Genomic DNA, 17,176 nt, shown 5'->3' with positions numbered 1-17,176 from the left:
ACTTAGGATGCCTGTGCTTGGTTTTGACCAACTTGCTGATTTCTGGAAAACAGGAACAGTCACAAGGAAATTTCCAACTTTGGAATGCTGAAAACACTACTTGCCTCAAGGAGCTGAATTGAAATGTTCTTACTGTATAAAACACTTCCAGGTCTTCCTTAATTACTAGGTTTGATTGAACATAGAATAGGAAATAAGGGCTGTATGCTTCCTGGAGCAGTCTCATTTCTGTTCCAAAGTAGACCTCAGCTCCTAAGCTGTGGGTTGCTTTTAAGTAAACTTCTCAGGTAAGGTAATATTTTCAGTTATATCCCATCTTCTTTTTCTTGGACTTCTATGGATTTCAGATTTGCTAAACATCAAACTGAAAGAAAAATATATCTTGTGTTCATAGCCAGTTGATGAGATGCTCTAATGCATTATTGTGTCATTATTACTGCTCTGTGACTTGGCCACTCCTACATTTCGTTCCATTTAAAACTTATATTTCTCTTTTCAAGCTTCTTTCATCTGAAAGGAATGACTGGAATAAACAACGCCAGGAGCTCCTGGAACAGATAAAATCACTTGAAAAGCAATTTCAAGACAGCCAAAGCAATACTGATAGTAAGTCTGTGTAATGCTGTATCCTGGGTTAAACCACAACACTGTCATTCTGTATGAAGTTTTTGAGGTATCTTAACATTTTAGATCAACAATAATACATTTGAGTAAATGTTTTGGGCTGTTAATCTCCCAGAAATGGATTTTTTTATGTTTCAAATTCTAAATCTCTAACATTTGCAGAATAGTTTTTCTCTGCCCAGTCTTGCCCAGTACACAATATTTGGAATTGCTCTCTGTTCACTCTGTGAAAGGAGTACAGGATATAACATATAAAAACATTAACTGAAAAAGGGAAAATCCTTTATTGTTCTATGGACATGCAGTGATATGATCTGGAATGGTTTTGGTTCTGCCTGTACTCTTTAGTTCTTAAAGTCAATGTTTCATTGACCTTTTCCAACTACAAATCCTTCTTGAGTGAGTGATCTCCAAGGTTAATTCTAGTGAGAATGCAGGAAGTTTTCTGAGCCTTTCCCAGGATATTCTGTAGTGTTACATGCCTTGTACCTAGCACAGTTTTCCAACTAACATGCCAAATATTTGGGTTTTGACAGTATTAAAAAGTGAAGTCTGTGACTTGCGCATTGTCCTGAAGTCTGCAGACAAGGAGTTGTCTGCTGTAAAACTGGAATATCGTGCCTTTAGGGAAAAGCAAGAGAAAGAAATGAGCCAGCTTTCTGCTAGACATATGGATGTACAGTTCCAGCTGGACAGTGTCAGGTATGTTGGCAGTTTGGTAAAATGCCTTAACCTCCATTTTGGATGCATCCAATGATGTAATTCTCTTCTGCATGTCAACTTGCACTCAGTGATCTCTTATTTTAAGTTGTTATTTTGTGCTTATGACCTTTGCTTATTTTGGGGTGGTTTTTTTGTGCTTAACTCTTTTCCTACCTATTTCAGAACAAGGAACATAGTGAGATTAGCTGAATGAAAATAAAATATGGCTTCCTTAACTTTGGTTTGCTACAGCATTTTTGCATTAAGTAGTATATACCTGTAAACTTAGTGACGTTCAGAAATGAAGTGGCTGCAGAGGCATAGTTTGGTTGGGGTTGGTAGGGTTTATATTGTCAATTTAGTCTTAAACATTGACTGTTACTTCAGTCACATGAAGCAGGTGACATAATGATGCTGCTTTAAGAATCTGAGCAGAAAGAAACCATAAAAATAAACTGAAGTTTGACTACTGAAGCCTGGAAAGCTCACTACGTTGTATGTAAGAATTGCCATTATCATTGGCAGGTGAAAATCAGTGAGGATTTTAATCATTAGCATGACCTTAGTTATGTTGGAGTTTGGGTTTTTTGTGGTTTGCTGTGGTTTGGTTTTGGGGACCAGTGTTCTGGAAAGCTTAACTATGTTAATGCATTATCATGGGTCATAGAATCATGGAATAGTTTGGGTTGGAAAGGACCTTAAGATCATCCAATACTAATCCCCTGCTAAGGACAGGGACATGTCTTGGCTGAAGTCGATTCTTAAGTGATGCATCATGACACTGGGATCCTGGAACTGAAATTGCATGTGGTTTCATTGATGCCTTTTCTGTGTTAGTAAACATACTATTTGAAGGGTGTTCTTTCTATAGGCCTTCCATTAAGAGCATGGTTCATAACACTTCATTTTTGTGAAAGATGCAATTAAAAAAGCTTTCAGGGCAACAATTTAGAGGTAAATAACCCAGAGTTGTGCAGAATATATAAAGATATGTAGGACATAAATAACACCGATACCAACTAAGCAGATACAGGTACTGAAGATCATTCTAGCAGTCTGTTGTCCAACAGCTGGCTAAGAAAATACAAACCTGGGGGGGGGGGGTTAATGAGTGAATGCCATTGTCACTACACAGTGACTGAGATTTCTATGGGATTGTGTAACTAGTAAATTATTTCTGGGGATGAAGGAGTAGTCTACCTATGCCACTAAAGTGAATGAGTTAGAAGAAGTTACCATTTATTGCCATTCTTTCTAAAATAACTATTCTGTATTTTAGCTGTGGGTTATTGAATAGAATTGATTGGAATAGCTTCATAATGAAACAAACTCTTAATGTTGTGGGTGGGTCTTGGTTTGTTTGGTTTTATTTTTGACAGGCTAGAACATGAGAAGATCCTCGAGGAAAAAGCAAGCCTGCAGGATGACTATGACAACTTGCAGGAAGTAGCCAAGTTTGAGACAGATCAGCTGAAGCAACAGCTTGAACAAGAAGCAGAAGCAATGAAAACTGAGCTTCGTGTAAGACAGTCAAGGCTTTTAAAGGACTTCATTATACTGTTGTGTGGCCAGATTGTGTAATTCATGGAGTCATGGAATGGTTTGGGTTGAAAGGGACCTTAAAGCTCAATGAGTTCCAAACCCCTGCCACAGGCAGGAACACCTTCCGCTAAACTAGTTGCTCAAGTGGAAGCCGTCCCTGCCTGTGGTAGGGGTTTGGAACTAGATGAGCTTTAAGGTTCCTTCTAACCCATAGTCATTTCTGTTACAGTATCATTGATAACAGATTCCGCAGCAATAACAAGTTTCCTGTTGATTTCATTTGGAAGATGTACCCAGAATCTGTATTAAAACTTGGTGCAAGAGTTTTGCAACTGCAGGACTACAAGAAATATCCAACATCAAGAAGCAGGAGGGATTTTGGCTGAGGAAACAGCGATGGAAACATTGAGGGAGATGGGTTAAATCAGTAAAGGAATAAGAAACTGCTTTGAAAAAGAATCCTGATGTCAAAATGCTGGTGACTTTTCATCTCAGAGCTAGCTAAGACTGGTTTACTTCTGTCTTTACAAAGCAGTTGCTTAAACAATTTCAGAGTGGATGTGGTCTTGATAAAATGCTGTGTGGCTTCTTGTGGTGGATCACTGTCCTGCAGTACTGTTGATGGTGTCCTTGAAAGCCTGTCACACTGAAGCGACTGCAGAACAGCAGCAAGGTTGCCCAAGGGCTTTTGCAAATGATTTTGCCTGCTTTTCTGCAGTGTACACTCTGCCTGCTCAGCAAGTTTGCTTTAAGTTTTACTTTTTAGTGTTTAAAGGAATAGGGACAGATTGAAAATGATAACTTTAAATTCCTTATAGTCTGATACCTTGTCCTGCTGGTTGGGGATTGAAAAGTCCCCCTGGGTTAATCTACAAGTTAATTTCTCACTTTAAAACCTTTTGATATTGAGGACTATTATAGCTACAGGAAATGATCATCAATGGCAGGTGAAAAAGGCTGATTGTTTAATATGAATAAGACTTTGCTTTTGAACTTGTCCAGGACAAAGCTAAGGATCTTTCTGTTTCCATTTAGGGTTTTGTGATGGGTGTTTTCAGTTAACTTAGCAATTTTAGGTTTTCATTTTTGTTTAAATGATTCTAAAGACCCTATCTTCTAACAACATGTATTTTGATATTCCAGAATCTTTACGAACTCCTGAAAACAGAAAAAGAACTTAATGAAAAACTAACATTAAGATTGCAAGAAGAAACCAGTTCAAAGTAAGTTTTAATTAACAGTGGGGCTTATTTTCATCTTGCTTCATTGGGTTTGTCATATGCTAGGTTTTCTATTTAGATGGGGCTTTTGGTTGTAGCTGTGTAAGTGCAATAAAATACACTTGCATGACTTAATTCTTGTTAAAGCTTCCTTTTGTTCTGGTTATATGTCTTACTATAAATATTTTCTTCTCCAGGGAGCTCTTGAAAGAGCTCGGAAAAGCACAGGTGGAGAAGCCATCCTCTGAAATGGTGACTCAGTGTGAGCAGCAGGTACAACAGCAGAACTCAATGTCTAAATCGTGTGTTCACAGATTTCTTTGAGCATTAATAGTAATTTCAGCAGTGAACTGACTGTTCTGTTGATTACCAGCAAAATAAATGTAGAGTTCTTGAGTTTCAGATGTTGTTAATCTATTGCTTAATTCTTCTGGGGAGATGAACAACTTACCTCCTTCCCTTTTTGCATGGCTTTGTGCTTTACACAGCATACTTCAAAAATAATGAAGCCTTTCCTTCACTGTTATTGTTTCTTCCAGGAAGCAAAACTGCAGAAATTGGAACAGGAGCTGGCTGCTGCTGAAGAAATGATTGTTTCTTTGAAGAAGACAAATGATACAGATAAGGTTTGGGCTTATTTCTGTTATTGATACCCAGTTTTGCAGGTAACTGTGTTCTGTAGTAGAACGGAAAGTGCAGAGCAGCCTTCCTGTGCTCCTTAGTAATTCCGTGCTTGAAGGCAATCCTGGCTGGGTATCTAGGTAAAATAAACCCTACTTTTTCCCAGAGTAAACATGAAGTTTGCAGGTGGTGGGATACTGGTATGTGTTCAGAGACAACACAATGTAACTGACCATTAAACAAACAAAAATATCAAGGTAAAGCTGTCTACTGGGCAAAACATTCAATGCATGAACAATGCAGGCTTAAAATCATAGAGCAGTTAGAGTTGGAAAGGACCTTAAGATCATCCAGTTCCAACCTCCTGCCATGGGCAGGGACACCTCACACTAAACCATGTCACCCAAGGCTCTGTCCAACCTGGCCTTGAAATGATCAAGGCTTCCTGATGATCAACAGGGACTTCCAGCCAGTGCCATATTGGAATGGGCTAATAGAAAATGTAAGAAAGGTGATGTCAGAATGTGACTCTGGGTATCTTTATTAATAAAATCAGGGCATTTTTTACAGGAAAAGATTGCTCTGGTGGTTTGAAAGCTTAAATAGCAAAAGTTTCCGTAGTACAAGCATTTATGCTGTATGTAAGACAGGCATAAGAAATAATGCATTTACTATCCACCATGATGCAATGGTAAGTTGTGCTTTTTCCATGCTAAACTAAAATATTTGACATGTTACAAGGTCAGAAGTGTCTCCTTTTGTCAGTGCAGTGGTGTTTCTTGAAAGCGCCTTTTCCCACTACAAACAGATGTAACCTTAAACAGCAGTACTTCTATTAAAACCTGTTACAGCCTGAGACTAAAACAGAGGATGAGGCTTCTCTCTTAATGATCACAGCAGGTTATTCAATTCTTTGTGTAAGTGCTCAGAACAAAACTCGATGATTTAACAACAAATTTCCTGTTATTCCTTTACATGTGCATATTGCAGCCTCATTTGCAAAATTGGTATTGACATATTGCACACTAAAGAGGCCAGTAATAAAATATGTATTATCATGTATTAAGATTAACTTTCTTGTGTTGCAGGAAGTTGTAACTGACTTGATGAGACAGATCCAGGAGCTGAGGTCTTCACTTAATCATAAAACTGAGTCCCTAGATGGTCTGACAAGAGAGCTCGAGGATATAAATGTATGTCCTGTCATTTTGAAGGGCATGGTATAGTTCTTCAGCAATGGAAGGCAATGACATGTCTTATGGGTCTCAAACAGCATAACTTGCTGTAGCCTTTTAGAAGGAAACTTCTTTGTTTTGACATGTTGAAGTCTTCTGAACACTTTTTTGCCTAAGGCTGTCTTGAAAACGGAACTCTCCATGTGGTGGGTAAAGAGCTGTGTTTCCAAAGGGACCTATTCACATCCTGTAAACTACACTCAGCTGACAGTCACGCTTAGGTTTGCTAAGAAACTGGCAATTTAAGACCTCAGCAATTGCAGCTGAGTTGTAAATTCATTTTTGAGTGAATTCTTGTTGCTGATAGTCCTATGTTCTCAATCTGAAAACAAGTATAAAGAACTAAAACTACGTATTTGAGTAAGTGAATAAATATGATGCGTTTTCATATTAAAATAGGTCTGGTTTGCAAACAAAGCAGCCCACAGAATAGTTTAGATGATGTATATGTAGGAGCTATGAATTCAAAAAGTCCAACACAAAATGCTGATGAGCCGCATTTCTACATATTGTTATCTAGCTTTTAATAATGGTTTTAGTGGTTAATGTGTTGTGGTGGCTAATACATATTAAATTAATCTTTTTCCATTGTTCTGAACTCATTTCTAATAGCTTAGTTTGTACAATGTGGCAACTATGATCTCGGTCTGATTTTAGTAATTGTCCCCAAGATTTTAAATGCTTGTAGTCATCATAGGATTTGTGAAATACATTTATTTGTATTATGCTGACCAACTTTCTTTGACATTGATAATATTTCCAAGATAATATAAAATTTAATATAATACTTTTTGTAGTGCAAGTATAATCTTCTTCTGGCTGCAAGAGAAGAAAGCAAAGGAATCATACAGGATCAGGAAAAGAAGATTGAAGAGCTGAAGGAAGCCTTGGAGAGAAGCAAAATAGCTGATAACATTGAGGTAAAAACAATGTTGGTGTGTTATTCTATGATCATGATAATTTGTTCAGCAGAGCAACTAGATGTTATCTTTACACAAGCATTTTAAGCAAAACTACATCATTTTGGTTCAAACTATAGCTAGTTAAGCTGTTCTTAAAGGAATTCTTAATGAGATACCTGACAAATTCTGTTAAATTATCACATTACATGACATAAATATTTTATAAGCTACTTCATAAAAACCTCTGCTAAAAGCCTGCTTTAATTTTGTTAAGGCCACTGAGGAGTCATCAGCTGAATTTAATGGCAACATTACATTAGCAGCTGAGAAACTCAAATAGGTAGATGAATATATTGCGTTTAACATTCTCTCTTCCCCCACTGCTTCTATATGCAATAACATCTTTTCTTTACTCACAATTTTAACTAAAAGCTCCATCTGCTGGAAACAGATTTAGGATGCATCATTGATTTAACTGCTTGCTTTTCAAATTGCATCTTTCATTTTTTCACTGTCTCTTTCCTGTTGCTGCTCTCATGTTTTGGTGACCATGCCCATCAGTCTAAAACCACTAACCTCCTGTTGCAAGTAATTTCTGCAAGATCATCTGTCATATTATATGTGCGTAGTCCAATCATACAGCACCGATTAAGCCTCCCAGAGTAGGGTTTTCTTCTCCAAACCCCATTCTTAAATAGATTTCCACTATGTTTAATAAATAGATTGTCTTCAATAATAATCATATCTAAATCTGACATTCTGGAACCCCAAACTGAGGTGCCTGCAAAATGGATCACTTCATTACAAACTGAAGTATCAATTCTTATAACAGTGTTATCCATAAGTGTATTTGGCTCCAAATAAACTCATAGTGTTTCTCCTTTGACTTTTTATATAAGTTAATGATTTTCTTCATGCTTTCTTGACTGGATGAGAACTAATCTAAGGTGGCATATAAAACACTAAGTAGTGTTTATCCTTCCAGGTTAACACACATTGTATAGGTATGATGCCCTAACACATAAGGTGGGAGTCTAGATCATGGAATAAATCCAGAGGTATCTACAGAACAGCAGTGCACTAAAAAGTTGTCATCACTATTTCAGCATGGCTTAAATCTATATCTTATTATTATTTAAAGCATTGTGTCTCTTTCTAAGGATAGATGATACTTTAAAACAGTGGTTGATTCCAGATATCTCCTGCGAGTATCTAATTGACTTTACTGTGGTAAAGCTCTCATTTTCATTCTGCAACCAAGACATCGGATGCAGAAAACATACTAAAGAAATTTATAGTTGAATGCTTGCTACAATTAATGATGAAAAAGTGGATGAAAAAAGGGAGATGCTTGTAGCTGTTGGCACCCTTAGCAAGAATTACAAAGGTTAGAACCATATAACCAACCAGGTTGGAAAAGCCCTTTAAGCACATCCAGTCCAACCATTCCCAGCCCTGCCAAGGCCACCACTAACCCATGGCACTGAGGCCTCGTCTCCACACTGTGTGAACACTTGCAGGGACGGTGACTGCAGCCCTGCCCTGGGCAGCCTGTTCCAATGCCTGAGCACCTTCTGAGCAAGGAATTGTTCCTCAGCTCCATCTAAACCTGCTCTGGCATCTTGAAACAACTGCTTTAGAGAGTAACTTTGACATTTCTTCTCTGCTTATCCAATGGCTTTAAATAGAGAGATCTTCTGTGTGAAGACTTACATCACACTGTTGATCAGCTAATAAAACTGACTGAAGCCTCCAAGAAGCATGATTCATTGCTTCAATCTGCACAGGAAGACATAACAAAGAAAGAAGCCTTAATCCAGGAACTCAGGGAACAGGTAAAACAAGGAAATTCTTCTGATAACTGGCTCCTTGGGAGGGAGCTGTGGTTAATTGTAGTTTCTGGAAAAGGCTTTGCTAGTTATCTTAGAGCATCTTGTATGCAATACTCTTGGTGAAGAGCAACACTCCTTTCTGTAAAAGTAAATAGTAGTTCAAAAGCTTCTGAACAAAGGCTAGATAATCTTTAAATGCTTCAGAATAGATGTCTAGAGATCATGAAAATGTTTACTCTGAAAACTGAGTAAAATTATCGATACCTCTAATAGAGCAATCTGAGGTTGTAAGCACTGTAACCTGGGCACTTACCTTTTCCTCTGCTTGACACTTAGCCCCAAACAATATCATTATATAATGGAGATAACTGTTGAGCTATCTAAAGTATGCGGTCTGAGAGTGAGTTGGAGCTATTGCAGACCAAATAGCCAACTTAAGCCTTTGTCCAAATTTTAGCTCTAGTTGTCATAACTGGCCTAGCCCTAAGTGATACATTTGTGCTGGCAAAAACTCTAGTTAGGGTAAGTTTTCTTGTGAAGAGTTCTTTTGTCACATTAGCATATTCTCTTTCAGGAAACTGATTAAATATATACCAGTGAAAGCTTTGTATCGCATCACACCTTGTCCAGTCATGTTTGCCAATAAAGTTGATATTAGCTTTTCTGTGCTAGAAAGCTCTTTGAAAGATATATGCTGTTTGCTATTTTGTATGTATGATTAACTAATTCACTTCTAATTGGGGTTTCTAATAGTTGGACAAAGCGACAGAAGAACTGGAGAAGAGGAAGAATGAATATGAACTAAAAATGAAGCAACTAGATTGCTTTTTTGTCTCATCTTCAGAAATATTTCCTCAGGTATGGCATTTATGAGAGAAACGTTTTCATTGTAATGACTGTTAAAACTCATTGAAAAGGACTAATAAACTTGACAATGTACCAAATGGTCAAATCCCATTCAACTTCTTTGTAACTCTAATGTATTATTGATGACTGCTTGTTATTTATTACTGTGTGTCTCCAACTGAGTGAAAAGATGTAACCAGTACATAGGGGAACCAGTTCTTTGCTAATAGCTTGTTGGTTTTGTTTCTTTTGACTTATCAGTGTGCAAAAACTCCCCCTAAGTTTGATGTGAATTTGGCAAAGCTCTTGGAAACTCGTGAGCAAGAAATAGCTGATCGGAGGGCTTCTGCCATAAACCTGGAGCACCTTGTGCATGAGCTGAATGAAGAACGAAAAGCTAAAAACGCTGAAATTCTAAGGCTGAAGGTAATATGAGTTAATCTCTAAAGCAACTTGTAAGTTGGAATTAGACAGAATACAAAGCTCAGACTTTTAATGAGCTCTGCTAAGTAGTCTGCCTATTAAAGCAGGAAGGTAGTTCTTGGTCTTCTCTTTCCACTTAGGTTGATAAATGGTGACAACTTGTTTGCAATGTTCTGTATACCTCATCTTCCTAAGGAGCGAGTTGTTTGTTCATGAATGTCAAATGCTATCATCATTTTTGCCAATGAAACTGTTCTGACTTATTCTAAACCAAGTTTCTAATGACGCTGTAAATGGAAGGGTGATGCAGATCTTGGCCAGAGAACTGTGCTTCTTTCTGATAAATAGCTTTATCTTCTCTTGTGCTCAAAAAACATATCCAATTGGAACTGAAAACAGGAATTGCAATTAGGTCTTCAACTAAAATGTTTCCAATTTCACTTGCTTAGGAACAATTAAATGAGTTGGAGAACTTGCGTCTGGAAATGCAGGTACTGGTGGAGAACAACAGGAACTTACAGAACCTTGTAGAAGCTCAGAGACCAAGCAAGAACAGGTAAAATAACCCAAGAAAACCTGTCTTAACTTGAAGCAAGTTAAGCAAGAAAAACAAACAAATGTGCAGTTTTTGACTGAAATGCAATCTTGCCTCTTGCTTGTATAATTAGAGATTGACTCAGCCTCTTCTGTGGAAGTCATTTACTGGCTTGTAAACTTTATTGCCTTTAAATCACAGATTCTTGAACACAAAGTTTTATAAAGGAAATGGAAATAGAATTTAAACTAATTACCTGCCATGACCATTTCTATGTATTGTATATGGTTATCACTTGTGCAATTATAGATTCAATAGATAATGTCTACATGAGTTCAATACAAGCTTTAACATGGAGGCCTGATTCCATTTGTCTATCGTTTACCTCATCATATCTACCTCAGTCCCAAAGCTGTCTAAAATACAGTTGTATAGTTATTAAACTTTGAATTGTTTTCATTAAAACATTAGTTTTTCTATACTCTAACAAATGAGTGATGTTCTTGGAATATCAAAATCTAAACCCTTCTGGAGTTGTTTCATGATGTTTGGTGTTCCGAGTAGGAAGATGTGTCAAGACATTTTCTGGTTTAATCTGGGTAATATGACGCTTTTACAACTTGATTCCTCTTTCTGAGAACCTTTCCTCCTTTTTGGATTTCTTAGTAACCAGAAACAGCCTGATGCTCAGTACCTCAAAGAGAAAGAGGAGGAGGTTGCTGAAGAACAATGTGCCAAGGTATTACCCTTCTCGTGTTTCCCTGCTGTGAAGTATTAGTATGTTCTTATATTACATGGCAGTGAAACACTGGCTTCTAGTGAATTCTAACAGATGGCAGCCTCTTATCTCTTAAGGTTTCTATTTAGATCTGACACCAATGAACTCAGTGTCAGATTGCACAATAAGCAAAACCAAATTTAGACCATTAAAATCTGACTCATCTCTAGAGTTGGAAAGTGACAACTGTGTCACTTGCTAATGTCAGGTCACTGCCAAAGGGAAGTTAATGTCACAGCAGAGGCTGCCATGGATCTCCCAGACAGAAGAACCCCCTGTTAGAGCTCTGCTCTGTATGAATGGGCAGAGATACTGCTGTGGGTCACCTGTGCTGGCATGAAACTGGAAATAAGTGCATACAGCAAAGACATTAATATTGGGGACGTGAATTACTGGGCAGTAGGATGACTTTGGTAGGATCTGGAATGAGTTAAATACCATCAGTTCAGTGACAAGTAATTTCATCTATATTAAACACTAAGAACATAACAAACATTTTTGAACTTTTACAGAATAAAGCAGTGGAGGAGATGCTGAAAATCAAAGCAGAGTAAGTTTAAACATTGTTCATTGAACTGGAGACTTGTATTAAACTCAATAATGCCAGAAAGGTATATTTAAGTAATAGAAGTGCAAGATCTGACACTATAAAAGATGTCATTTGTAAATGTTGTTTATATTCCTGCAAGACACATTTTCTTACTCTTTCTTATCAGTAGGTGGTAGTAGCACCTACTACTATGCTTTCTAAAATGGTAGCATTGTATCAGGACTGAAACAGATGAAACCATAGAAAAACTTAAATCGAAAGGGACATTTTGAATTTTAAATTATAGATATTTTGAATTGTTATGTGCACATGCCTTTTAAAACTGAAATACTGCTAATTTCTTTATTAATATCATGCATATCTTATAATTTTAGTCTAATTATTTGCCCTTTTTTATGCTATTTGTTAAAATATTTTCCCCTTTGGCTTGACTGATAAACATTATTATCAGAGGATTCCTAGGTAGTGTCTGCACTATTGTGCAAGTGGTCCTCAAAATTCAAGTGATTTGCACCATGGATGGATAGTAGTTAAGAAATAAAATACCAAATAAGTAGATAACAGTTTGAAAATGTTACTCCTGCTACTCACCTGTATTGCTTCATGATTCATAGAGGCTGAATCTCCTAATATTTGAGTTATTTATATTTAATGGAACACTTTCTATGTAATTAAGGATGAAGATTGGGTTTTATACACGTGGTCATTTCAAAAGTAATTTATATCAAGCTATTTCTATTCTTGATTAGGGTTATTTTGCTATTTGATGCATTGGTTTTTCATATCTCTCTGGTCTCTGAACCAGTGGTACAGTGTCTCCTACAAACAAATAACGTACAAAGAAGGGGAAAAAGGTCTCTCTTATCACCAAGGAGACATCTTGACAAGCACAGCAAATGAATTCTATTGTGATATATTGTGGCTGCAGTGAAACAAAACCAATGGCAAGAATGCTCCATCACTGGAGGTGTTCAAGGCCAGGTTGGACAGAGCCTTGGGTGCCATGGTTTAGAGTGAGGTGTCCCTGCCCATGGCAGGGGGTTGGAACTGGATGATCTTAAGGTCCTTTCCAACCCAAACTGTTCTATGATTGCAGTTGATTCTGTGATTCAATGGCAAATATCATTTATGCAATATTTGAATGGTTATGTATAATTACTAAAGTTCATATCATCAGGATATAGGCTGCTGAGTTTGGTGGTATGGTTTAATATTCTGGGAGCCTGCAAGAATTACAACACTTTCAGCACACAAGGTGTCTATCCAAAGGCGTGATCCTGCTGTTTCCAGGCCAAACAAGCTCAGAGCTGTTCAGAGATGTTTCTGAGCAACAAGGCTGTTGAGGAAAAGCCACAATTTAGATGAAACCTGGAGAGCAGCAGAGTTCATATGGCAAATTTAGGCGCATTTGAATTCATTTTAAGTGTTCTTATAAGTGAAGCTTCTGTTTTTCTTTCCCAAGGGGAGTTATGCATCCTGGATTGGAAGCAGCATACTTCCCAAAAGAGCAGCAACTCCAAAGCATTGCTTAGTTGAGAGACAGTGTCAAACACCAGCACTGAGAAGAGGAATGGAATTTTTCCTTGTCTTAGCACTGAGTTCTAAGGAAAATATATTGTCTCAAAAGGATGCTGTTAAAGGAGCCTGCCTCCCTGTCCAAGGCTCACGAAGTAATTCAGCTGCATGCCATTTATGTTGGGGGGGTTCTAATTTATGATTCTTTTACATTGACAGATTAGAAGAAACCAAAAATAACCTCAAAATCAAAGAGAATACTTGTCTTGAAATTAATCTGGAGATGGAGCGAACGAGAGCTCTGGAGCTCAAAGCCTTTAATGAAAAAGAAGAAATCAGGTCAAAACTGGAGGAAATGTATGAAGAGAGAGACAGACTTGCAAAGGTTATACATGTGTCTCTTTTTTGGGGTTTCTTTACAGTAGAATCGTATTCAGCAAGTAGAGCTGTTGCTAATTGCACAATTGAGTTAGCAATTGAGGGCTGCCTCTGAAAATGTATTTGTAATGCTGTTTCCTGCACTAGTCTAACTCTGGGTATGGAAATCACTGTCACATTTCATAAGGCAAATCAAAGGGTGGCTTTTTTTGCTCTTCAGAGGGATCTCATTACTGTCTAAGGAGGCATAAGACAAATAAGGTATTTCCTGAATGAGCAGACTCTTTCATCATGTGTTACAACACACTTAAATATTGGTATGGTCTAAAGAAGCTGTTTCTGGAAGAAAGGAGGGGCTCCAGTCTACAATGTCATTATTAATTGCAGGAAATGGACTTGCTGAGGAAGCAGATGAAGTCTCTTGCGGAGGAAAACGGGAAATTGATTGGTCATCAAAACCTAAAACAGAGGATTCAGTATCTTGTGAAACTGAAGAAAGATTACACTGAGCTTAGTGCGGTAAGTTGTAGAGAACATAAAGTAATGGCCTGACATAGAAGAGAGCTAAGCTTTGAGAACATAAACTCTTGCTCTTCTGTGGGAGAGCCATGGATAGATATCTCTGGTTTTTATGCAGCTGTGTGGTTGTGGCTGGTCTATCTCCTTGCAGCTCCCAGACAAGGATCACCCCATTTGATTTCCTCAGTACATAGTGATGAAACACTTGGATGAGTGTAGATACCACCTACTTAGAAGTATGAAAGAAGTGAGTATCACATCCTTAATGCACCCATGTTCGTTCTGTTTTGCAGGAGACTGAAAAACTAAGAGTTGAAAATGCTTCTCTGAAAGAATCAAGAAGATGTGAGTCCTGCAGACATCGGGAGCAGCTCTGACACAGCTTCAGGGACAGGGTTTTAAAGTGTACAGAAGAAGCAAACACCAAGTGTCAAAATCTTATTTTCCTGGGACCACAGCAAAAGTCAAGTCATTTAGTTCCTGGATTTTGGGCTGGTAATAACCTCTAGTGAAGAATTGAATTCAGCCATGTGGGCAGCTATCAGTGACCTATCGTCACCTTCCTGGCATTTCTCACAAACTGGTTTTTGTATCAGTGCTAGAAGGTACTTCCTTGAACCTGTCAATAATATTATCCACCTGGTTTTGGTTATTTTATACAGTACTTACTTTTGCCCACAAAGAAATGGGGCAAGAGCAGATGAAGGGAAAGATCTATGTCAGTTGGAGTGCAAGTTTCCTAGTGAGTTCCTGCACTATTTGACTGAAGGGAAGAAGAATAATGCTTATCTATGGATTTTGGAGTTGCCTAATCCTCCAAATTTACTTGAACTTTGATGTGAAGTCGTAAGGTAAAAAATACACCTTAAACTGGGGCATTTATTTTCCTGTAGACAAATAGCATAGTTGTATGCTTTCTGTGTTGTATGTCTGTAGTAGAACTTATACTCCATCCTTTTCTAACATAAATAAACCCTTTGTATATAAACCACAATGGCCCCCATTCGTTTTTCCTTCTCACCCTTCACCAACACAACCCAGCAGCAGGGAGGAGAGGGGCTGCTGGGGGAGGCAGTGCACCACTGGATACGGAAGGAGGAAATGGCACAGGGAAGCAGCTTGTTGCCATTAAAGCATGCTCTGCATTATTCAGGGCTTTGCTTCTTCCTGCATCTGTAAAGGGGAAGGAGCATATGGGGTCGTCAGAGGGGTTTGGAAGCAGAGGGGAGTGAACCCATCCATGGCTCAGCTGCTTGAGGGCACCAACAAGGTGAGGAATGTGGTGGGCACACAGGGAGCAGATGGAACCTGTCTGCTGGTGTGCAACAGAGAAGTGAATTATGGGGATGCCTGAGACCAAACCTGCCTCTGAAAGCCCTTTTGCAGTGGATTTATGCCAGTTTGACTTTAAAAGCAGGGTTTTGGTAGGCTCGAGTGCTAAATGCAGCCTGTTGTTTCATTGATAGAGACTCAGAATGGTTTGGGTTGGAAAGGACCTTAAGCTCATCCAGTTCCAGACCCCTGGCACACACAGGGACACCTTCCACCAGAGCAGATTGCTCCAAGCCCTGTCCAGCCTGGCCTTGAATACCGTCAGGGATGGGCAGCATCCATGCTGGGAAAGTGGGAACGGGGTGTGTTGGTGGAGGGCAGGAAGGGAAAATGGATGTGGGCAATGGTGGTTTATATGCAAACCTTATATGTACTGCATCCTATTACTTTATAGAAGGATGGAGTATGTAAGTTCTACAACAGGCATACAACACAGGCTCAGGAATAAGCAAGCTTGTGGCAGGGATCACAAAGGGAGGGACAGAAACCACTGCTTGAACAGACTAATCCAGAAACAGCCACACAACCCAAACCAGTTTAGGATTCTATGGTTATTAAAAAGGGTTAAAAACCAAAACCTCAGTCCTTGTTAATTGTGATGCTCCTTTTGTGTGTCTCAGAAAAGGTGGCAGAAAGGAGAACTGAGAAACTGAAATCCTGATGCTCTTATCAGTGTGGGTTTTGTGTGTCTTTTTCTACCCCCAGGAAGGTTGTTCTCTGCACTGACAGGAAAGCAGAGCATGGAATGCTGACAGCAACTTCTCTGGGTGTTTTTCTCCTTTGGAATGTATAGAAACATTGCCCATTTATTGGTGGGGTTTTTTGGTTGGGTGTTTTTCTGAAGGTGCTGTGATGAATTGTGCCATTAAGAAGTGGTGCCAGCAGGTCAAGAGAGCTGATCCTTCCCTTCTGCTCAGCACTGGTGAGGCCACATCTGAGTACTGGGTCCAGTTATGGGTTCTCCAGGCAGATATGGAGCTGATGGAGACAGCCCAGCAAGGGCTAAGGAGAGGTTGAGAGAGGTGGAGCTGTTCAGCCAGGAGAAGGAATTGCTTGGGGGATCTCATCAGTGTGCACAGATACCTGAAAGGATGCTGCACAGAGGATGGAGCCAGACTACAGTGCTGCCCAGTGACAGGACCAGAGGCAACAACTCAAACATGGGTTTTTCCCTCTGACCATCAGCACTTTTTCCCACTGAGGGTGACTGAGCACTGGTACAGGTTGCCCAGGAAGGTGGTGGAGTCTCCATCCTTGGAGATACTCAAAAGCCATCTGGACATGGAAATCTGTGGCATGGAATACATACTTTGAATCCTGTGTTCAATTCTGGGCCCCTCACAGCAAGAGAGACCTTGAGGGGCTGGAGCAGGGCCAGGGAAGGGCAATGGAGCTGGTGCAGGGCCTGGAGCACAAGAGAGATGGGGAATGGCTGAGGGACATGGGGGGTTCAGATGGAGAAGAGAAGGCTCAGGGGGGACCTGATGGCTCCCTACAAGTGCCTGACAGGAGGATGGAGTGAGGGGGGGTTGGTCTCTGCTCCCAAGGAACAAGGCACAGGACAAGAGGAAATGGCCTCGAGCTGCCCCAGGGCAGGTTTAGATGGAGCTGAGGAACAATTC

At 39.2% G+C, this 17,176-nt stretch overlaps 1 protein-coding gene across 1 annotated transcript in view; it reads left to right on the top strand.

Annotated features, from left to right (window-relative positions):
- KIF15 (kinesin family member 15) overlaps window positions 1–16,238 on the top strand; it is a 36,013-nt gene extending 19,775 nt beyond the window's left edge. The window contains exons 19-35 of the mRNA XM_034067449.1: window positions 501–606; window positions 1,161–1,326; window positions 2,706–2,847; window positions 4,012–4,091; window positions 4,286–4,361; window positions 4,628–4,714; window positions 5,798–5,902; window positions 6,742–6,864; window positions 8,535–8,681; window positions 9,432–9,536; window positions 9,786–9,950; window positions 10,397–10,503; window positions 11,149–11,221; window positions 11,773–11,810; window positions 13,545–13,710; window positions 14,091–14,222; window positions 14,516–16,238. Coding sequence (XP_033923340.1) covers window positions 501–606; window positions 1,161–1,326; window positions 2,706–2,847; window positions 4,012–4,091; window positions 4,286–4,361; window positions 4,628–4,714; window positions 5,798–5,902; window positions 6,742–6,864; window positions 8,535–8,681; window positions 9,432–9,536; window positions 9,786–9,950; window positions 10,397–10,503; window positions 11,149–11,221; window positions 11,773–11,810; window positions 13,545–13,710; window positions 14,091–14,222; window positions 14,516–14,599 — 1,902 coding nt within the window. The 3' untranslated portion in view covers window positions 14,600–16,238. The remainder of the gene's footprint in view (window positions 1–500; window positions 607–1,160; window positions 1,327–2,705; window positions 2,848–4,011; window positions 4,092–4,285; window positions 4,362–4,627; window positions 4,715–5,797; window positions 5,903–6,741; window positions 6,865–8,534; window positions 8,682–9,431; window positions 9,537–9,785; window positions 9,951–10,396; window positions 10,504–11,148; window positions 11,222–11,772; window positions 11,811–13,544; window positions 13,711–14,090; window positions 14,223–14,515) is intronic.
- The last annotated feature ends 938 nt before the right edge of the window (window positions 16,239–17,176 follow it).

The sequence above is a fragment of the Melopsittacus undulatus genome, chromosome 1 (assembly GCF_012275295.1).
Source record: "Melopsittacus undulatus isolate bMelUnd1 chromosome 1, bMelUnd1.mat.Z, whole genome shotgun sequence".
NCBI lineage: Eukaryota > Metazoa > Chordata > Aves > Psittaciformes > Psittaculidae > Melopsittacus > Melopsittacus undulatus.
The sequence above is the reverse complement of the archived record's forward strand: the minus strand, read 5'-3'. Positions and strand labels throughout refer to the sequence as shown.